Below are 23,207 nucleotides of genomic sequence, written 5' to 3'. Positions count from 1 at the left end.
TAGCTCAAGGGGAGTGTGCAGAACGAGGACAGGTTGCACTGATTTGGCCAGTTAGCTCAAGGAGAGTGTGCAGAACGAGGAGAGGACTGAGGATGGTGCCCAGGGAATTGACAAGGGAAGGTAGCAGGAGAGGGCTGGAGACTGAGAGCCCAGTAGAGATGAGAGAAGAGAAGAGACCTGTGTTCCAGAGTTCAAGAAAAAGAAACCTCAAAACCAGTTGCCATGTGAGATATCCCACAGAGGTCCAGTAACGTTAGATCATGAAAGTTTAAATTGGATTTAGTGATGACGGTAGTGGTGGGTGTTGCTGGTAATATTTCCAGAACAGAGTGTGAGTGTGTATGTGTGTTAGGCAGCAAAAGAGATGGAGTGGAGTAATGGGAACAGCAACTGGTTGCAGAAATGGGAATGAGGCAGTAGGACAGTGATAGAGAATTAGGGAAGTTGTTCTGTTGGAATCTGAAGAGTTTGAGGAGAATCCAGTAAGGTACCTTGGTACAAAATCACTTTAAAAATCAGTAGGTTTCCTACTTATAAATAGTTATCTGCTTAGGAAATTCAGTGAAAGAAATTATTCTATTTACAATGGCAATAAGATAGATAAAATTGCTATAAACCTAAAAAAAATGCAGAGGACTTATATAAAGGACTTATATAAAGAGAGCTTTCCAGGGGCGCCAGGGTGGCTTAGTTGCTTAAGCATCTGCCTTCAGCTCAGGTCATGATCTTGGGGTCCTGAGATCGAGCTCCATGTTGGGCTCCCTGCTCAGCAGCAAATGTGCTTCTCCTTCTCCCTCTGTGATGTCTCTCGCTCTCAAATAGATAAATAAAAATTTAAAAAAAAAGAATAAAGAGAGCTTTCCAGCATCAGTAGTGCTAGTTGACATTTACATAGTATTTACTGTGTTCTAGCCATGGGTGGTTGTGAGGGAGAAGCAAAGTTTTAGCCACTTTACAAACCTTAATCCTCATAGCAGCCTCATGAGGAAGGCACTAATGTTAGCCCCTTTTGAAAGAAGATGAAAGTGTGACAGAGGGTATGGTGTTCTCCCAAAATCACATGGCGCATAAATAGCAGAAGACAGAATTCAAACCCATGCACGTCAGGCTCCTGGCTCTGAGTTCTTAACATGACTGTATTCACCCTCTCAAGATAAAGAACATCCTAATAGATAGAAACCATACACTTTGGCTTTTGAAATGTTTGCTCATTTTTTCACTCTCCAGATATTTATTGAGCACTTACCACGTACCAGGTCCCCTTCCAGGTCCTGGGCATGTACTGTTGAAAAAGGCTGACAGAATCCATGCTCTTGGAAAGTTTGCATTCTGGTGGAGGGAGGCAGATGACAAAGAATGATGAAGAAACTACTCAGATAAAAAGAAAATGTCAGAGTTGAGTTACATTTAGTATTAAAACTGGTAATGTCGAAGGTTGGGTGATTAGAGAAGGCTCCACTAAGGAGGTGACGTTCAGGCAAGGTCTGACTTACAAGACCAGGTCAGCCTTAGGCAGAGCAGGTGGCAGAATAGCATGGTGGGAACAGCCATTGCCAAGGTCCTGAGGTAGAAGAGGATTGGTGCTTTTGTGACAGTGGCAGGAAGGCCTATGTGGTTGGGGTTGTGGGGGAGCAGGAGGGGGACAGACACAAGATGGCCAGAGGCCAGACCAGGCTGAGAAGCTGTAAAGAAAGGGGGCAGCGTGACGTACATAGGTTTTCCAAAGACCCTTCCAGCTGCTGAGTAAAGAATGGGTTGTCGATGGACAGGAGTAGACACAGGGAGTGGTAGAAAAGGGCTGGTCAGTTAGGTTACTGCAGTGGTGCAGACGAAGGGTACTGGAGGTTTTTTCTAGGGCCGTAGAAATGGAGAAACTGGACAGACCGGGGGCTGTTTGAAAGTAGAGTCCTCTTTTCTGAGAACCACTGATGCTTTTCATTTAGCCAGTTGACGTTTTTCGGAGTGACTTACGTTCTTTAAGTAGTCCTGTGTTTGTTACCATGCCAAACAAATGTTAATAATCAGTGTTTACTACGTGTGAGGTTTTGTGCTAAGTCTTGTATAGATATTAGTTAATGCCTTTAGTTAGGAGCCAGGTTATGCCATTGGTTAGTGTAGAGTCAGGATTGGAACCCAGGTGGTGTGGCCCTACTCCCATTTCCTTGGTCCGTGTACTCTGCTGCCTCAGGATGTAGGTTGGGAATTTTCAGGGCTCAGATTCCAGCATCCTGGGCTGTAATCGTGGTTATTGTTGACCTGTGAGGGGTTACTTTTCAGCCCTTTGGACCCAGGATATGACAGAAGCAGGACCAGTTAAGTATGTTGCGGTGCCATGGGTAGAGTGAGTAGGTAGATGTGGCCCGGTCTCTGGAGTATGATAGAGAAGCTGGGCTTCTGTCTAAATGTAGATGACCCCATTCAGGGACGGGCTGAAAGCTGAAAGGGTATAATATACAATGTACACTAGAGGGGCCCCTGTCCCCTGACATATATACTGGACCCATATTCTGGGTGTCTCCTTATGGGTTCAAGGTGATACGTAGTAACTAAAAGATTGTTGGATGAGTATGAATTCGGAGCAAAAGGAGGTGAACATCAGAAGGGACATTTCACTGAGGCCTTGTTTGTTTCCTCTGAGGATGCTGAGCACTTATTGGCGGTTTTGTTTTTTCACTTGCTTTTGTTGTTTGGCTACTTTCTGCCGTTGACACTCCTCCCCCACCCCCCTTACATATGTTATTATAAACTCACTTCTTATGAACCTCCATTCCTAAGGTCTTGGAAAGACTTTCTGTCTCCGGGGCGCCTGGGTGGCTCAGTCGTTAAGCATCTGCCTTCGGCTCAGGTCCTGAGGGATCGAGCCCTGCATCAGGCTCCCTGCTCGCAGGAAGCCTGCTTCTCCCTCTCCCTCTCCCCCTGCTTGTGTTCCCTCTCGCATTGTGTGTCTCTCTGTCAAATAAATAAATAAATAAAGTTTTCCAAAAAAAAAAAAAAAAGACTTTCTGTCTTCCTCCAGTAGGAGTTGACTTATTTGTATCAGCGACCTTTGTCTCCATTGTTCTCCAGTACATGGGCAGGGCCTCTGCTCCCATGGACCACTGTCAAACCCATCACCATCAAGACCTGCTAATACTCATAGTTTGTAGTGCGGGGAGTTGGGGATTTAAAACTGAAGTGAGCTGGAGCGTGGGGGAGGGAAGGGAATTCTGCTAGAAAGAGGCCTTTCTGAGAAAGCTTGGCTGGTGTCCTGAGCCTACCGTATTGTCTGTCTGTAGCTTTCCCCAAACTGGTCCTCTTGGGGAATTAAAGGTTAAAATGTGGCAGTGTTCATTCATTATTACTTGTTCAAAACTAACATCCCTCACTAAACCCTTGTTTATATATTCCAGGTACTGATCTGGCACTGAGGGTACACAGGTCTAGAGACAGCCCTGGCCCCAGCCTCTCACGTCTTCCTGGAGGGTCAGAGAAGGGAATAGAGTGGTAGTGCAGGCAGCCACGGGATTGGAGCTGAGGCAGAAGGAAGCCCAGGGAATGGTGTTTAACAGCTTGTGTTCCCAAAGGATCCATAGAATTAGCTGTGTGAGGGGAAGGGACAGTAGGGCTCAAGCCAGAGGGGGCTGCCAGCAGTAGGGAGAAGGGCAGTGGCAGGGATGGTCCTGGAACCCAGGGAGAGGGAGACCCCAGTGGCCCTGCCCTTAGTTGTCAGCAGCTTGGAGAGGAGAGAGGATGTCACTTGGTGGCTGGTTAGCGTTTCAGCTACCCCTCCGTGGCTGACTTTGAGCAGGGTACTCATCCTCTCCAGACAAGTTTAAAGTTACATTTTCCTGATGGTTGTGGAGTCACCTTTAATTTCCAGGGATTCTTTTTTGCCTTAAGTTCTATTTTATGTTCATATAGCTATTGGAGCTTCCTTTTGGTTAAGTGCTTGTTTTATCTTTGTCCTTAGCTTTTGTATCTTTTTCTGTCTTTATATTTTAGATGTGTCTTTTTTAAACAGCGTAAGTTTGTTTTTAATCAGTCAATCGTTTTATTTTAAATGGAACACTTTATGATTGATGTAATTACCAATATGTCTGTGTTTAAATCTGCCATCTTACTGTGTGCTTTCTATTTGCTGTACTTGGTCTGTATTTTGTTTGTTTGTTTTTGTTTTTTCTTCTCTCTTGCCTTGGTATTCTTTTTTCTCTCTACAGAGGTTTGGGAATTATACACACTGTTTATTGCTTTGACATTTTTAAAAAATTTAACGGCTGCTTTCTGGATAATTTCCTATAATTGTCTTTTAATTAATTCTAACCTGCTATTAAAAACATTTTGGTTAAAAGTTTTTTCCTTTTTTTTTTTTAAGATTTATTAGAGAGAGAGAGAGGGAGTGCATGTGCACACAATGGGGGAGGGGCAGAGGGAGAGAGAGAATCTCCAGCAGACTCGCTGCTGAGTGTGGAGCCCTGTGCATGGCTCAGTCTCACGATCCTGAGATCATGGTCTGAGCTGAAATCAAGGGACGCGTAACCCGACTGAGCCACCCAGGCGCCCCATCCATTTCATCCATTTCAATTCTTTTCCTTTTTCAAATATGCTTGCTAAGTCATTTGTCTAATTCCTGGCCAAATTATAAAGTTTGCCTTTATCTCCTTGAATATAATAAGATGTGTGCTTTATAATCAGTGGCCATTGATCCCAGTGTCATTTGTCTTTGAGGGTTTCTTTCTGTTGTATGTTGACTTTCATTAGTTTTGTTTATGTCATCTTGTTTTTTGAAAGTTTTGTTATCTTGTGTGCTGGTCACTGTACTTGGAAACTCTTTGAAGCGGGGTGCCTGAGTGGCTCAGTCGGTTAAGCGACTGACTCTTGATTTTGGGTCAGGTCATGATCTCAGGGTCTTGAGATTGAGCCCCTCATGGGACTCTGCCCTGGGCAGAGTCTGGAGTCTGCTTGAGATTCTCCCTCTGCCTCTGCCCCTCCACCTGCTCATGCATGCACACATGCTCTCTCTTTCTCTTAAAAAAAAAAGAACGAAAGAAAGAAACATTCTTTGAAGGAAAAAGTTAAGGCATAAGATGAAGGTACCTTACTCCAGATGTGCATATAGTTTTGCTTTTTTCCCACCTGCTTTTGAGTACCGCAAAGGACAGATTTATTCTCGTTTTAGGTGTTGGGTGTGAGCCCCAGGCCGCAGGACTACAAGAGGCTGGCTTACAGTTTCTTCACTCTTGTCCTGAATTTATGTGGGAATGGCAGGGTACGTGCTTCATTCTTTCCCATTAAGTGCCAGGGTTCACTAAGGAGTTGATGCCGTAGTTACCTCCACTGGCGACAGCAATGAGTTTTTTGTTTGATTTTTTCTTTTTGTTAATTTGAGTATGATTAAGAAATTCGTAAATCTTAATGTGTTCAGTTAGTTTGAATCAGTTGCAGCCCTTATTCTTCTAGAGGGTTCCATTATCCCAGCTTTGGCCAGAGGGAGCCTCTTTAGCTTGGTCCTGAGCTCTTTTTGAAATGATTCTTTTAGTCTTAGCTGGCTTCCTAGCTTCCTTGCTTTTGGGCCCAACAAGATATTCTAGGTTCATTTGAGTATTTCCTGTCCCAAATCTGGAATCAACCTTTCCTCCTGGAAACCTGATACCTTTTAGTAGGTTAATGTGCCCAAAGACCACAATTGAGACCAGAATGTCATTGCTTCTAGGCTGTTTCACTAGGCAGACCTAGGAATCTTTGGAAAGGAAAAAAAGTATGGTTCATTTTGGTATTTCCAATTCAAATTACAGAGTTTTCACTTTTCTAAAATTACTAATTACTCACTTTTTGGTGGAAGTAACCCAACTGTTCACTGAAAGATGAATGGATAAACAAAACGTGTGTGTGTCTATGTGCGCTGATACAGATGTGCACAAAATATGATTCAGCCTTAAAAAGAAATTATGACACATGCCGCAGCATGGATGAACCTTGAGGACATTATCTTTAGTACAATGAGCTGGTCACGAAAGGACAGATATATGATTCTACTGATACGAGTTTCTCAGAGCTGTCAAATTCATAGATAGAAAGTAGAGTGATGTTGTCAGAGATGGGGAGGGGAGGGGAGAATGGGGGGTTGATGCTCGGAGGATGCAGTTTTAGTTTTACAGATGAAAAGTCTTCTGGAGATAGAAGGTGGTTATGGTAATGTAACACTGTGATTGTACTTAATTCCACAGAACTGTACATTTAAAAATGCTTAAGATAAGTTTTACGTTACATGTATTTTACCAAAATTAAAAATTTTTTGAAAAGACAAACTTTGACTCTTACCTCACACAGTACCAAAAAATGAACTCAAAATGGAACATAGACTTAAATGTAAGAGCTAAAGCTATAACACTTCTGGAAGAAAACACATAGGAAAATATTCGTGACCTTGGGTTAGGCCAAAGTTCTTAGATATACCTCCAATACCACAGTGTCCAAAAAAAGAGAAAACTTATATGTAGATTCTGCTTTTGAAGTTATAAATTGGACTATTACATCAAAATAAAAACTTTTGCACTTCAAAGTCCTTTCATTCAGAAAATGAAAAGACAAATCACAGACTCTGAGATGATATTTGTAAATCATATATCTAATACAGGAATATATTCAGAATATATAAAGAACACATTACTCAGTATGAAGACAACCCAGTTTAAAAATGGGCAAAGGAGTGGAACAGACACTTCACCAAAGAAGATCTATAGATGGCAAAGAAGCACACGAAAAGATGCTTACCATCCTTAGTCCCTAGGGAAATACATATTTCATCATAACGAGGTACTACTCTACACCCACTGGAATGGCTTTAAGCAGAAACCAGACAGTGGAAGTAGAGAAATTGGGGTCTTTATAGACTGCTGGTGGGAATATAAAGTGGTACAGTCACTTTGAAAAGATTTTGCAATTTCTTTAAAAAGTGATATATAAATCTACCATACAGTGCAGCTGTTTGACATCTAGGAATTTATCCAACATGAAGGAAAAGATGTTTATTACATAAAGACTTGTATGTGAATGTGCAGGATTATTCTTAGTAGCTCAAAATTTTAAGTATTGATTAACTGATGAATGTATAGACAAAATGGAATGTTCAGCAATAAAGGGGACACTACTGGTCCATGTTATAACAAGAATAAACCTCAGAGGCATTCTACTAAGTGAAACAAGCCAGACACAATATAGGGTATGATTCCATTTATAGTAACCGTCCAGGAAAGGCAGTTCTGTACACACAAAAGCAGGGCAATGGTTGCCTGGGAGTTGGAGATGGCTTCAAAGGAGCACGCAGAATATCTGAAGCAACATAAATGTAAACCTGGACAAAGATGATTCCCGCAAAGCCATCAATTTAATAAAAGTTATTGAAGTTAAATACTCTCTTTTTATAAAAGTTTCATTGCGGCATAATTTATGTACTGTAAAATTCATTTTTAAAATGTACAATTCAGGGGCACCTGGGTGGCTCAGATGATTAAGCGTCTGCCTTCGGTTCAGGTCATGATCCCAGGCTCCTGGGATCGAGCCCCACGTCGGGCTCCTGGCTCAGCGAGGAGCCTGCTTCTCCCTCTGCCTCTGCCCCTGCTCATGCTCTCTCTCTCTCTGTATCTCTGTGTCTCAAATGAATAAATAGAATCTTTAAAACAAATGTACAATTCAGTCATCTTTAGTATTTAGAGTTGTACACATTTCACCGCTAATTCTAGAACATTATCATCACTCCAATAAGAAATTCTGTCCCCTTCTGCAGTCCCTCCCTATTCCCTTTTTCCCCTTTTCCTTGGCAACCATTAATCTACTTTGTGTTTATGAATTTACCAATTTCATAGAGTTATACCAGATGTGGCCTTTTATATCTGGCTTCTTTTGGCACCATGTTTTTAAGGGTTACTTTGTGTTGGTTTCTTCCTATTAGTAGTGATGCTAGCGACTAGGAAGGCCTGGGGCACTTACCTGGGCCCATGTGGTGAGTAGCCAGACATTTCCCTGACTGGAGTCAAAGTGGTGGTTGGACTGGCGTTTGCAGTTCTTCCTGTGGTTGCAAGACACACCGGCAACAATACACTTCGGCAACAACCATCAGGGAACGTTGGAAAAACAAGGTTTATAACTCACAAGTCCTGGAGGCTCGTGGTATGCCACACAGCAAGATCATGGGGAGGGAAAGTGTGCACTCAGGCCTGGGGTTCTGCCTTTATTGGGGTTGAGGGTGGAGTGCCTTGTGTTTTGCAGGTTCACTCTTTATTGGTGAATTTAAAATGTAAGGGTGGGAATTAGAGCACAGAAAAGGAAAACCAGGGTCACTCAAGCGAGCAGTTATCTAGGTCATCTAGTGCTTTCCAAAAGGGGGACTTTATTGGGAGGGGCAGCCTGGTTTTTTGCCTGTTTGTGTAGCTGGCAACGTGTTGGTCCAAGATGAATGTCTTCAAAATGGATGCCTTGACAATGAAAAGCTTGCTGTCAGGCACTTAAATTACAGTCAAAAAAAGCTAATTGTTGGGCACTTATACTGCAAAAGTTTATCCATGTGGTAGCATTTATCAGTAGTTAATTCCTTTGTATGGCTGAATAACCTTTTACGGATAGACCACATTTTGTTTATCCATTCATGCATTGATGGACATTTGGGTTGTTTCCAATAAATACTGTCATGAACATTTGTGTACAAGTGTTTAACTTACTGTTGCATTTTTTTGTCATGTGCTAGATACCTTGTTTTTCTTTTCTAGTTTTTCATTTTAATTCCAGTGTCATTAACATGCGATGTTGTATTAGTTTCGGGCGTGCAGTGTAGGGATTCAGCACTTCCACACATCACTTCGTGCTCCTCACGGTAAGTGTACGCCTAGTCCCCTGGACCTGGTTCACTCCTCCCCTCTGCTAACCATGTGTTCTCTATAGTTAAGAGTCTCTTTCTTGGCCTGTCTCTCTTTTTTTTTCCTTTGTTTGTTTTGTTTCTTAAATTCCACATATGAGAGAAATCATATGGTATTTGTCTTTCTCTGACTGGCTTATTTCACTTAGTATAATACTCTTGAGTTCCATCCGTGTCATTGCAAATGGCAAGATTTCATTCTTTTTAACAGCTGATTAATAGTCCTGTGTGTGTGTGTGTGTGTGTGTACACACCACATTTTCTTTATCCATTCATCCATTGATGGACACTGGGGCTGTTTCCATACTACTGTGGATAATGCTGCTGTAAACTTAGGGGTGCATGTATCCTTTCAAATTAATGTTTTTGTATTCTTTGGGTAGACACCTAGTAGTGTAATTACCACATGATAGGGTAATTCGTTCATTATTGAGGAACCTCCAAACTGTTTTCCAGAGTGGATGCAGCAGTTTGTATTCCCACCAACAGTGCATGAGGGTTCCCCTTTCTCCACATCCTCCCAGCACCTTTTGTTTCTTGTGTTGATTTTAGCCATTGTGACAGGTGTGAGGTGTTATCTCATTGTAGTTTTGATTTTCATGTCCCTGCTGATGAGCACTGTTGAACATGTTTTCATGTGTCTGTTGGCCATCCACATGTCTTCTTTGGAAAAGTGTCTGTTCATGTCTTCTGCCCATTTTTTAGTTGAACTATTTGTTTTTTGGATGTTGAGTTCTTTTGGGTACTAACTCTTTACTGGATATGTCATTTGCAAATATCTGTCCCATTCCATAGGTTGTCTTTTATTTTGGTGATTGTTTCCTTTGCTGTGCAGAAGATTTTTATTTTGATGAAGTCCCAGTAGTTTATTTTTGCTTTTGTTTTCCTTGCTTCGAGAGGCATATTAGAAAAATGTTGCTATGGCTGATGTTAGAGAAATTACTGCCTGTGTTCTCTTCTAGGATTTTTTATGATTTCAGGTCTCACATTTAGGTCTTTCATCCATTTTGAGTTTATTTTTGTGTCTGGTGTAAGAAAGTGGTCCAGTTTCATTCTTTTGCATGTTGCTGTCCATTTTTCCCAACAGCGTTTGTTGAAGAGAGTGTCTTTTTCCCATTGCATATTCTTGCCTGTTTTGTCAAAGATTAATTGACCATATAATCTTGTTTTTTGGGGGGGCTTTCTGACTTTTCTGTTGATGTATATGTCTGTTTTTGGGCCAGTACCACCCCATTTTGGTTACTACAGCTTTGTAGTATAACTTGAAATCTGGAATTGTGATACTACCTGCTTTGTTTTTCTTTTTCAAGACTGTTTGGCTATTTGGAGTCTTTTGTAGTTCCATAGAAATTGTAGGATTATTTGTTCTAGGTCTGTGAAAAATGCTGTTGGTATGTTGATTGGGATTGCATTAAATCTGTAGATTGTTTTGGGTAGTATGGACATTTTAACACCACTTGTTCTTCCAATCCATGAGCATGGAATATTTTTTCATTTGTGTCATCTTCAGTTTCTTTCATCAGTGTCTTATAGCTTACAGAGTACAAGTCTTTCACCTCCTTTGTTAAGTTTATTTCTAGGTATTTTATTATTTTTGGTACAATTATAAATGGGATTGTTTTCTTAATATCTCTTTCTGCTGCTTTATTATTGTTTTCTTAATATCTCTTTCTGCTGCTTTATTATTAGTGTGTAGAAATGCAATGGATTTCTGTACATTGATTTTGTATCCTGCAACCTTACTGAATTCACTTATCAGTTCTAGTAGTTTTGTTTTTTTTTTTTAAAGATTTTATTTATTTATTTATTTGACAGAGAGAGACACAGTGAGAGAGTGAACACAAGCAGGGGGAGTAGGAGAGGGAGAAGCAGTCTTCCCTCTGAGCAGGGAGCCCAGTGCGGGGCTCGATCCCAGGACCCTGGGATCATGACCTGAGCCGAAGGCAGATGCTTAACGACTGAGCCACCCAAGCGCCCCAGTCCTGGGTAGGACTTTGAGTACTGTGTTGAATAAAAGTGGTGAGGATGGACATCCTTGTCTTGTTCCTGATCTTAGGGGGAAAGCTTTCAGTTTTTCACCATTGAGTATGATATTAGCTCTGGGTTTTTCATATATGGCTTTATTATGTTGAGGTATGTTCCCTCTAAACCTACTTTGTGGATAGTTTTTTATCATGAATGTATGTTATACTCTGTGAAATGCTTTTTCTGCATCTATGGAAATATCATATGGTTTTTATTCTTTCTGTTGTTGATGTGATCTGTCATGTTGATTGATGATTGCTTTGTGAATATTGAACCACCCTTGCAACCCAGGAATAAATCCCACTCGATCATAGTGAATGATTTTTTTAATGTATTGTTGGATTTGATTTGCTGATATTTTGTTGAGGATTTTTACATCTGTGTTCATCCGAGATACCTGTAGTTCTTGTGTTTTTGTAGTGTCTTTATTTGGTTTGGGGATCAGGGTAATGCAGGCCTCATAGAATGAATTTGGAAGTTTTCCTTCTATTTTTTGGAATAGTTTGAGAAGAATAGATATTAACTCTTCTTTAAATGTTTGGTAGAACTTACCTATGAAGCTGTCTGGTCCTGGACTTCTGTTTGTTGCGAGTTTTTTGATTACTCATTCCAATGTCATCACTGGTAATCAATCTGTTCAAATTCTCTATTTCTTCCTGATTCAGTTTTGGGAGTTTATAGGTTTCTAGGATTTTATCCTTTTCTTCTAGGTTGTCCAGTTTGTTGGCATATAATGTTTCATAATATTCTCTTATAATCCTTTGTATTTCTGTGGTATTAGTTTTTAATTCTCCTTTCTTTTCTAATTTTATTTGAGTCTTCTCTCTCTCTCTGTCTTTCTTGATGAGTCTAGCTAAGAGTTTATAAATTTTGTTGATCTTTTCAAAGAACCAGCTCCTGGTTTCATCGATCTGTTCTATTGTTTGTTTGTTTTAGTTTCTGTTTCATTTATTTCAGCTATAATCTTTATTATTTCCTTACTTCTACTGGTTTTGGGTTTTGTTTGTTCTTTTTCTAGTTCCTTTAGATGTATGATTTGTTGTTTGAGATTTTTCTTGTTTCTTGAAGTGGGCCTGTATTGTTTTGAACTTCCCTCTTAAAACATCCCAGAGATTTTGGACTGTTGTGTTTTCATTTTCATTTTTCTCCATGTATTTTCTTGATTTTCTCTTTGGTTTCTTGGATGACATATTCATTGTTTGGTAGTATGTTATTTAACCTCCATATATTTGTGTTTTTTCCAGATTTTTTTCTTGTGGTTGATTTTTAGTTTCATAGCATTGTGGTCAGAAAAGATGCATGGAATGACTTCAGTCTTTTTGAATTTGTTGAGATTTGTTTTATGGCCTAATATGTGATCTGTTCTGGAGAATGTTCCATGTATATACAAAAAGAAGGTATATTCTGCTGTTTTATGATAGAATGTTATGTTTTATGATAGAATGTTATGAATATATCTGTTAAATCTAGATATCTTGGTTCTTTTTTTTTTTTTAAAGATTTTATTTATTTGACAGAGAGACACAGCGAGAGAGGGAACACAAGCAGGGGGAGTGGGAGAGGGAGAAGCAGGCTTCCCGTGGAGCAGGGAGCCCGATGCGGGGCTCGATCCCAGGACCCTGAGATCATGACCGGAGCCAAAGGCAGACGCTTAACGACTGAGCCACCCAGGTGCCCCCAGATATCTTGGTTCTTACTAATAGTAATATAACTGTCATATCCTACAGTGCACATAAAATGGTTTTAAAATTATAATTTATTTTCACTAACAAGGATACCAAATGAAGTTAAATATGTCTTTGTACCTCATTTTATTAAAGATCAGTTAGAAAAATTATTCTCTTGTAGTTTTGTTTCCAATTTGATAAACATATATATTTGGGGACACTTACTTGCAACTTTAGGGATTGCCCTCCCTCTTTTTGATTATGTAAGATGTTTATACATGATTCGAAAGTAGAAACTGACTTGCTTCCATCCCTTCTGCCCTGTCCTTTCCCTCCTGCAGAAGTCACCATTTTTACTGTTCCTAGTTCATCTTTTCAGTGATTCTTTTGGAGATGGAAACAAACTCATACCTAAGTGCTAAGCCTTGTCAGGAAGCCCTTCTTTCTGCCTCGAGCCCTGTGCTTCCTAGAATTCAACATGCTTTGTCTTCTAATGTATTTCTCTCACATTTACATATTTTGTTGTTAATTTCTGGAATAAGAGCTGAATGCTTCCCTCTTACTGTCTAGTAGCCTTTCTCCCTTCTCGGTCCTTTCCCTCTAGTCGTCTGGATCTCTCCTCTATTCTCCCCTCCTCCCCTCTTTCCTCCTTTCCCCTCCCCTCCCATCCGCCGTCTCTATCTGTCATTCCTCTCACTACCGTAATCTTCTGTGTTGAGCAATTTGGGCACTATTTTTAGCACTTTTCTCTCAGAGCAAAGATCTGTGTGTCTGGAAAGGACTGTTTGCCAGTTATTTTTCAAATTCCCATGTTCTTAGGTAGCCACAGTGCTGTCAGGTCACTTAGTGACTTTGGGATTGTTCTCCCATTGGAGGCACACATTATTGGTGACTTTGGGGATCTGCAGTGTGTGGCCCGTCAGAATCTTCCCTCATTGCTCACTCTTCTCTCCTGGGATCTGTCCTCTGCTCTGGGGTCACCTCTGCATATATCTTGATGTTTGTAAAGAGACCCTGTCACCTAGACTGTGTTGATTTGGTGTCGATGTCTATGGGCTGTTTCTTGTACCATTGTGATTGTTCTCATTTGCATTCATTGGGAGTTCTTGGGAGATTAAAAAAACTGCACTGCTACCTGATGCCACCCTACTCCCAGTGTTCACCACAGCAAAAAGTAAGACTCCGTGAGAGAGAGTAAGTGAATTGCTGATGGACATCTAAATAGTGAGGGAAGAAATTCTAACTCATTCTGGCTCATTTGAAATCTATGGCTTGTATATACACCCAGCCTAAGAGTTGTTGCTCTCTAGCATCTGGCATTGTGTTATTTAAGTGACTGCTTGAGGTTGTTCAACTCTTAGGGTGGCTGCTTCAACTTCAGGGTTCCTGGGTACCTGTGCAGAGTGTGGGGAGGGGACTGTCATCATTGCGCTGGGTTCTGCCCCACAGCGACACTGAACACAGCGTGCAGAACATCCAGCCTGGTCTCCTGTGAGTGTGTTCACCAACAGAAGAGACTGCGGTTGGGGCCTAGCGGAATGCTGGTCATTAAAGCGAATTTGCTCTTGTGTCCACAGGTTCCACCTCTCCAGGAACAAGAGAATTCATGCAACAGAGCCAGAGAGCTGCAAGGTCAGGAATCCGTCCTGGGTAAAGGGACTCCTGACCACAGGCTTCTCCCTGGAGGACCCTGGAAAAGACACAAGAATCACAGAACAGAGCAGGTTCTAGAGTGGCTGTTTATTTCCCAGGAGCAGCCAAAAACCACCCAGTCTCGAGTGAGTTGTTTGCTTGTTTATTCCTGCTTCTTTTCTTCAGTACTTCTCTCTCTCTCTCTCTCTCTCTCTCTTTTTTTTTTTTTTTGGTGGGGAGAGGGATGGAGATCCTTAGGGTTAAGTTAATCACTTTTCAGCTCGTAGTCTGTAATCATCATTGGTTTGTGTAAGGTCCCTATCTATCTTTTTTACATATTTTCTGATTTCCCCATACTCAATTTCAGTCTCCTTCCCCACCCCCCCAAAATTACTTTGTTCTTTATGGATTTGTTTTGTTTATATGTGTTCACAAAATATGTATTGTTATTGCTGTGTATGTATTTTTAATTTATGTTAATGGTGTGGCACATGTATCTTGCTATGTTGTTTATTTTTCAGTAAGCACTTTGTTTCATTAAATACCCATGCTCTTATCTTTACCAGCTCATGCTAGGAGAGCAGTGTTTGAGTGTTCCATTTACTTCACATTCTTGGCCAACAATTTCTATCGTTAGTCTTTTGAATTTGATCCATTCTGGTGGTGGTATGGTGGTGTCTCTTCATGGGTTTAATTTGTATTCCCTGCTGGCTAAAGAGGATGAGTACCTTTTGTCATGTTTATTTGACATTTTGTTACCTTTGGTTTTTCTGTCTTTTTTCTTACTGGTTTAAATGAATTTTTTTAATGTTCTGGAAGCTTGTTAGAAATGCAGAATATCATGTCCCACTTCAATCCTGTTATAATTGACTCTTCATCTTAACAAGATTCAGTGATGCATGCACATGAAAGTTTAAAACTATCTTGATACCAAATCCATATTCAAATTTTACCTGGGGTGCTTCTTTTGCCTCCAATATTGTGTTATAAAAATTTTCAAACAGAGGGCAAAGTAGAAAGGATTTTAGCAAACCTCTGTGTACCCATCACCGAGAATTTACCATCAACATTTTACTATACTTGCTTTATCACATTATCTGTCTTTGTCTCTCTCTCTATGCATCCATTAACCCATCTTATTTTTGGTGCATTTCTTAATATATTTCAGATATCATCATGCCTCCTCTGAATATTTCAGTATGAATAGCATTAACTCTTGTTCAATATATATTTTTTTGCTTCCCTTTTCATTCTGTTAATGCTGTCTTTTGATGAACCGATATTTCTGATTTTAACTTATTCTGATTCATAAATTTTTTTATTGCTTGTGCTTTTTTGTGTCCAATTTAAGTACTTTGTTCTTATCTGAAGCTCATGAAGACATTTTTCTTTGTTATTATTTTACCTTTCACATTTAGATTTATAATGTATCTAGAATGAATTTTTATGTTTGGTGTGGGTGGGAGTCAAAGATTTATTTTTTTCACAGAGCTATCCAATTATCCTGGTCCCAGTGAAGTGATTGATTCCAACCTCTGGCTCTTCAGTGCCACCTTTGTCATGTGTCAGGTGTCCATAAGTATGGTTTGGTTTCCTAACTCTTCATTTTGTTCCATTGGTGTCATGAGCACACTATGAAGGTGCACACGGGTTGTGTCAGCTTTATTCAGTTAGAAAACAAGGCTAACATAATTGTGAAGCAGGTTCAGGATTTCAAACTCAATGACATTTCATTTAACAGAGCAAAGCATAGTACAGAGTCACACAAGAAACAAGATACAGGAAGGAGTAAGAAGTGAGCGAACCAAACGCAGAGTCTGTGCGTGAGTGCACAGTTGAGATGAGGCCCCGGTCTGGCCCAGGTCACTCTTGCCACATGCTCCTGACTGTGTTCAAGCTGTGGAGAATCTGTTCTGCTCAGAGATCAGGTGGGCAGAGCCTGCGGCAGCAGCACTTCCCTTTCTGATACGCTCAGACAGGAATGAGACAGTGTGCTGCAAAATCTTCTTGTTAAAGGCGTTCAATCAGGGGTGCCTGGGGGGCTCAGCGGGTTAAGTGTCCGACTCTTGGGTTTGGCTCAGGTCAGGGTCTCAGGGTCTTGGGATCAAGCCCTGCATTAGGCTCCATACTCAGTGGGGATTCTACTTAAAATTCTCTCTCCCTCCCTCTGCCTCCCCCCACCCCACCCCGTGTTCTCTCTCTCTCTCAATATATGAATCTTTAAAGGAGTTTAATCAGTCTTGGACCTCTGCTGGCCTCTTCTTGTTCTGCTGGTTTTCATTTCTGGTTGCTGGTTTCCATGATACCTGGTCTTAACAGCAACACCCTTGGCTGCTTGCATTACCATTTGATACGAGTGAGTCCATCTTGCTGTCTACACTTGGTCCACTTTTCTGTCCTTGGGCCAGTATCACACTATCTTTATTTATAGTAAGTCTTGATATCCAGATGCTTCCAGTTTTTGGTGATTACAAATGCTGCCAACATTCATCTATGGGTTTTGTGTAGACATGAGTTTTCCCATCAGTTGGGTAAATACCTAGGAGCATGATTGCTGGATTGTATGGTAACAGTGTATTTATCTTTGTAAAAAACTGTCTTCCAAATTGGCTGTGCAATTTTGCACTCTTACCAGCAGTGAATGAGAGTTCCTGTTGCTCCTCGTCCTGGCCATTGCTTGGTATTGTCAGGTTTGTAAAAATTTTGCCATACTAATACATGTGAAGTGGTATTTCATTGTGGTTTTAAATTGCATTTCCCTATAGCTAGTATTATTTGGTATCTTTTATGTTTTGCTCTCTGAATATCTGGTGAAGTATCTGTTCTGTGTCTGATCGTTTCCCCAATTTTTAATTGGGTTGTTTTCTTGCCATTGATTATTTTTTTTTAATATATAGTTACATTTTGTTTTTGTTTTTTTTTTTAAAGATTTTTTATTTATTTTTATTTGACACAGAGACAGAGATAGTGAGAGAGAGAGCATAAACAGGGGTAGCAACAGGCAGGCAGAGGGAGAGGGAGAAGCAGGCTTCCCGCTGAGCAGGGAGCCCGATGCGGGGCTCAATCCCAGGACCCTGGGATCATGACCTGAGCCGAAGGCAGCCGCTTAACCGACTGAGCCACCCAGGCGCCCCTTGCCATTGATTTTTAAGAGTTCTTTACATATTCGAGATTCAAGTCCTTCATCAGAAAAATGATGTGTAAATGTTTTCTCCCAGTCTGTGGCTTGTCTTTTCATTTTTGTAACACTGACTTTCACAGAGCAAGTATTTTAATTTTGATAAATTCCATTTTCTCAATTTTATTTTTTAGAATGGATTGAGTTTTAGATGTCATATCTAAAATCTCATTGCTTGGGTACCTGGCTGGCTCTGGGTCATGAATTCAAACCCCACACTGGGTGTGAAGCCTACTGAATAAAATGAACAAATAAAAATAAAATCTCATTGCCCAAACCAAAGTATACAAATTTTCTCTTTTATAGTTTTAGCTTTTACATTTAAGTCTATGATCCATTTTTAAATTTTGTAGAGGGTTGGGTTATGTGTTGAGGTTTTTTTTTTAAATTTTTTAAAGATTTTATTTATTTATTTGACAGAGAGAGAGCGAGCACAAGTAGGGGGAGTGGCACACAGAGGGAGGAGAAGCAGACTCTCCGCTGAGCAAGGACCCTGAGATCATGACCTGAGCCAAAGGCAGACACTTAACCAGCTGAGCCACCCAGACACCCTTGAGGTTTATTTTTTATGTCTATGGATGTGCAGGTGTTCCCTGCGCCATTTGTTGAAAAAATTTTCCTTTCTACATTGAATTGCCTTCATGTCTTTGTTTTAAAAAAAAAAAAATCAGGAGACAGTGTTTATATGGGTCTATTTCTAGGCTCTGTTTTCTGTTTCATTCATCTTGTGTCTGATCTTTCACCAGCATCACACTGTCTTGATTTTATAGGAAGTCTTAAAATGGGCTACTGGGAATACTTCGCCTTTGTTCTTCAGAATTGTTTTGGTTATTTTTTTTCCTCTGCCTTTCCATATTAATTATAGAAGAGCTTGTGGATAGCTACAAAAAAACTTTGCTAAGATTTTAGAGTAAGTTTTTATATATAATGTTAAGTAAGGATCCAACTTCATTCTTTTTGTGGATATCGAGTTTTCCTAGCAGCATTTGAGACAATTTTCCTTTCCCCGTCATGTGGTATTGACACCATTGTCAAAAATCATTTGACCATATATGCAAGGGTTTATTTCTGGACTCTCTGTTCTATTCCATTGATCTATATGTTAATCTTTCTGCCAATACTACTTTGCTGTAATTACTGTAGCTTTGTACTAAGTGTTGAAATAAGGAAATGTTAGTCCTTCAGCTTTGTTCTTTTTCTATATTGTTTTGGTTATTCAGGGTCCCTTGGGATTCCATATGAATTTTAGGATGGGCTTTTCTGTTTCTGCAAAAAAAGTATCCGCGGGATTTTGACAGGGATTATATTGAATATGTAAATCACTGTGAGTAGCATTGGCATCTTAATGATAAGCCTTCCAATCCATGAACATGTAATATGTTTCCATTTATTTACGTCTTTTTAAATTTCTTTCAGCGAAGTTTTTTAGTTTTCGTTCTATAACTCATTTACCTCCTTGGATAAGCATTTATTCTGTTTGATGCTATTATAAATGGAATTGTTTTCATAATTTGCTTTTTAGATTAATCATTGTTCATGTATAGAAATGCATCTGATCTTTGACATTGTATGCTGCTACTTTGCTGAATTCGTGTGTGTGTGTGTGTGTGTGTGTATGTATCTTTAAAGTTTTCTACATATAGGATCGTATCATCTGTGAACAGAGATAATTTTACTTCTTCCTTTCCAATTTGAAAGACTTCTTTCTTTTCCTTGCCAAATGGCTCTGGCTAGAACTTTCAGTACTGTGTTGAATAGAAGTGGTGAAAGCAGGCATTCTTGCCATGTTCCTTATCTTAGAGGAAAAGCTTTCAGTCTTTGACCATTGAGAATGATGTTTGACTTTTGTTTGTTGGGAGTTTTTTGATTATGAATTCAATGTCATCACTGGTAATCAGTCTGTTCAAATTTTCTATTTCTTCCTGATTCAATTTTGGGAGATTATATGTCTCTAGGAATTTATCCATTTCTTCTAGGTTATCCAATTTGTTGGCATATAATCTTTCATAATATTCTCTTACAATCCTTTGTATTTCTGTGGAGTTGGTTATTATTTTTCCTCTTTCTTTTCTGGTTTTATTTGAGTCCTCTCTCTCTTTTATTTTTTATTTATTTTTTAAGATTTTATTTATTTATTTGAGAGAGAGAGAATGAGAGATAGAGAGCACGAGAGGGAAGAGGGTCAGAGGGAGAAGCAGACTCCCCGCTGAACAGGGAGCCCGATGTGGGACTCGATTCCAGGACTCCAGGATCATGACCTGAGCCGAAGGCAGTTGCTTAACCAACTGAGCCACCCAGGCGCCCCAAGTCCTCTCTCTCTTTTAGTTTCTGTTTCATTTATTTCTGTTCTATATTATTTTCTTCCTTCTACTGGTTTTGGATTTTGTTTGTTCTTCTTTTTCTAGTTCTGTTCTGTGTAACGTTTGGTTGTTTATTTGAGATTTTTCTTGCTTCTTGAGGGCTTGTATTGCTATAAACTTCCCTCTTAGAACAGCGTTGGTACATCCCAAAGATCTTGGACCATTGTGTTTTTATTTTCATATTTCTCCATGTATTTGTGTTTTTTCCAGATTTTTTCTTGTGGTTGATTTTTAGTTTCATAGCATTATGGTCAGAAAAGATGCTTGTTAGGGGCTCTGGGTGGCTCAGTCATTTGAGCGTCCAACTCTTGATTTTGGCTCAGGTCGTGATCTCAGGGTCATGAGATTGAGCTCTGCATCGGCCTCTGCGTACTGGGTGTGGAGCCTGTTTAAGATTCTCTGTCTTCCTCTGCCCCTCCCTGCTCATGCACTGTCTTGTGCTCTTTCTCTCAAAAAAAAAGAAAAGAAAAGAAAAAAGAAAGAAAACATGCATGGTATGACTTTGATCTTTTTGGATTTGTTGAGATTTGTTTCGTGGCCTAATATGTGATCTATCATGGAGAATGTTCCATGTATATTTGAAAAGAATGTATATTCTGCTATTTTATGATGGAATGTTCTGAATGTATCTGTTAGATCCGTGTGGTCCAATGTGTCATTCAAAGCCATTATTTCTTTGTTGATTTTTCTGTTGGATAATCTGTCTATTGATATAAGTAGGATGTTAAAGTCCCCAGCTATTACTGTATTACTATTGATGACTTCCTTTGTGTTTGTTATTAGTTGCCTTATGTATTTGGGTGCTGCTCTGCTGTATGCATAAATATTTAGTTGTTATATCTTCTTGTTGGGTTGTTCCCTTTATGGTTATATACGGTCCTTCTTTTTCTCTTATTACAGTCTTTGTTTTAAAGTCTATTTTGTCTGATATAAGTATTGCTGCCCTGGCCTTTTCACATCCATTTGCATGAGAAATGCTTTTCCATGCCTTCACTTTCTATCTGTGCGTTTAGGTCAAAAATGAGCATATAGATGGGTCTTGCTTTTTTATCCATTCCGTCACCCTATGTCTTTTGATTCAAATGTTTAGTCTGTTTACACTGAAAGTAATTATTGATAGGTTTGTATTTATCATCATTTGTTACTTATTTTATGGTTGTTTTGTAGTTCTTTTCTGTTCCTTTCTTCTCTTGCTCTCTTCTCTCATGGTTTATTGGCTTTCTTTAGTGATATACTTGGGTTCCTTTCTCTTTATTTTTTTTTGTATTAGTGGTTTTTGATTTGTGGTTACCATTAGGTTTGAGTATAACATCTTATGCATATGGCAGTCTGTATTAAGTTGATGGTTGCTTAAGTTTGAACCCATTCTTCCCTCCCCACTGTCCACACATTTTAGGTATATGGTGTCATATTTTACATCCTTTTATTTTGTGAGTCTCTTGACTGATTTTTGTAGAGATACTTATTTTTACTGCTTTTGTGCTTCCTACTTTCCTTACTCCTACTTAGGTCTTTCCTTTCCACTCAAGAGTGTCCCCTTTAATATTTCTTGTAGGGCTGGTTTAGTGGTCATGAATTGCTTTGTTTGGAAAACTCTTTATCTTTCCTTTTCTGAATGATAGCCTTGCTGGATAGAGTATTCTTGGCTGCAGGTTTTTTTCTTTCAGCTCTTTGAATATATCATGGCACTCTCTTCTGGTCTGCAAAGTTTCTGTTGAAAAATCAGCTGATAGCCTAATGGGTTTCCCTTGTATGTAACTGCTTTCTTTTCTCTTGCTGCTTTAAAATTCTGTACTGCTACTTCTTTGCCATTTTAATTACTATGTGTCTTGGTGTGGACCTCCTTGGGTTGATTTTGTTGGGGGCTCTCTGTGCCTCCTGGATCTGGATTTTTGTTCCTTTCTCCAGATTGAGGAAATTTTCAGCTGTTATTTCTTCAAATAAATTTTCTGCCCCCTTTTCTCTCTGTTCTCCTTCTGGGGTCCATATAATGCAAATGTTACTAGTCTTGATGGTGTTGCTGAGTTCCCGAAGTCTTTTTTCATTTTTCATTATTCTTTTTTTCTCTCTCTTCTTCACCTTGATTGATTTCCATTACTCTGTCTTCTGGATCATTGATCTGTTCTTTTGCTTCCTCTAGTGTACTGTTTATCCATCTAGTAAATTTTCCCCTCAACACTGCTTTTGTTGCATCGTGTGAATTTTGGTATGTTGTGTTTTGTTTTCATTCATGTATAAGTATTTACTAATTTACCTTTTGATTTTTTCTTTGATCCATTTGTTAAGATGTGTTGTTTAATTTCCCCGAATTTGTGAATTTTCAGTTTTTTTCCTTCTGTTATTGATTTCTAACTTTATCCTGTGTGGTCAGAGAAAATACTTTTTATGATCTTTATCTGTTTTTTTAAGAGAGAGACTGAGCACACAATGAGTGGTAGGGGAGGGGCAGAGGAAGTGGGAGAGAGAACGTTAAGCAGGCTCCATGCCCAGCACGGACGCAACACAGGGCTCAATCACACAACCTTGAGATCATGACCTAAGCCAAAATCAAGAGTCGGATGCTTAATCAACTGAGCCACATAGGTGCCCTGATCTTCATCTTTTAAGATCTATTGGGACTTAATTTGTGGGCTAACACATAGTGTATCCTGTACAATGTTCCATGTGTACTTGAAAAGTATATGTATGTTCTTGTTGGGTAGAATATTTAGCATATGTCTGTTAGATATAGTTGCTTTGTTTAAGTGTTTTGTTTTCTTATCTTCTGTTTAGTTGTTCTATCCATTGAGAGTGGGATATTGACATTTCCAATTATTATAAAACTTTGTTCCTTCAATTATGTCAGTTTTTCCTTCATTTAATTCAGTGACCTGTTATTACATGTATAACTTTATATTGTTATATCTTCTTATGGTATCGAACCTTTAATAATATATAATTTCCCTTTTGGTCTCGTATAACCTTTTTTTTTTTAAGATTTTATTTATTTGAGAGAGTGTGAGAGAGAGAACATGAATGGGGTGAGGGGAAGAGGGAGAAGCAGACTCCCTGCTTAGCAGGGAGCCTGATGTAGGGCTTAATTCTGGGACTCTGGGATCATGACCTGAGCTGAAGGCAGACGCTTAACCAACTGAGCCACCCAGGCACCCCCTCTTATAAACTTTTTTTTAAAAAAGATTTTATTTATTTATTTGACACAGAAAGAGAGAGACAGACACAGAGAGAGCACAAGCAGGGGGAGCAGCAGAGGGAGAGGGAGAAGCAGGCTCTCTGCTGAGCAGGGAGCCCGATGTGGGACTCAATCCCAGGACCCTGAGACCATGACCCAAGCCAAAGGTAGATGCTTAACGACTGAGCCACCCAGATGCCCCCCCCCCATAACCTTTTTTCTTTTTTTTTTTAAGAGTTTCTTTATTTATTTGACAGAGCCCCAGTAAGAGGGAACACAAGCAGGAGGA

The 23,207-nt window shown here is 39.6% G+C and overlaps 1 protein-coding gene across 4 annotated transcripts in view; it reads left to right on the top strand.

Moving 5' to 3' along the window:
- ZNF268 (zinc finger protein 268) overlaps positions 1-23,207 on the top strand; it is a 41,469-nt gene that overhangs the window by 2,679 nt on the left and 15,583 nt on the right. For 3 of the 4 annotated variants that reach the window (XM_025861641.2, XM_073890296.1, XM_025861640.2), the window contains one exon: positions 14,157-14,357. In XM_025861641.2, coding sequence (XP_025717426.1) covers positions 14,157-14,357 — 201 coding nt within the window. Of the gene's footprint in view, positions 1-12,456; positions 12,584-14,156; positions 14,358-23,207 lie in introns of those variants that run through there. The other variant, XM_073890297.1, reaches the window with a different exon arrangement.

Source organism: Callorhinus ursinus, unplaced genomic scaffold, assembly GCF_003265705.2.
Source record: "Callorhinus ursinus isolate GAN/ISIS: 27379988/994484 unplaced genomic scaffold, GSC_fseal_2.0 scaffold137, whole genome shotgun sequence".
NCBI classification, from domain to species: Eukaryota; Metazoa; Chordata; class Mammalia; order Carnivora; family Otariidae; genus Callorhinus; species Callorhinus ursinus.
This window is presented reverse-complemented; position numbering and strand designations above follow the sequence as displayed.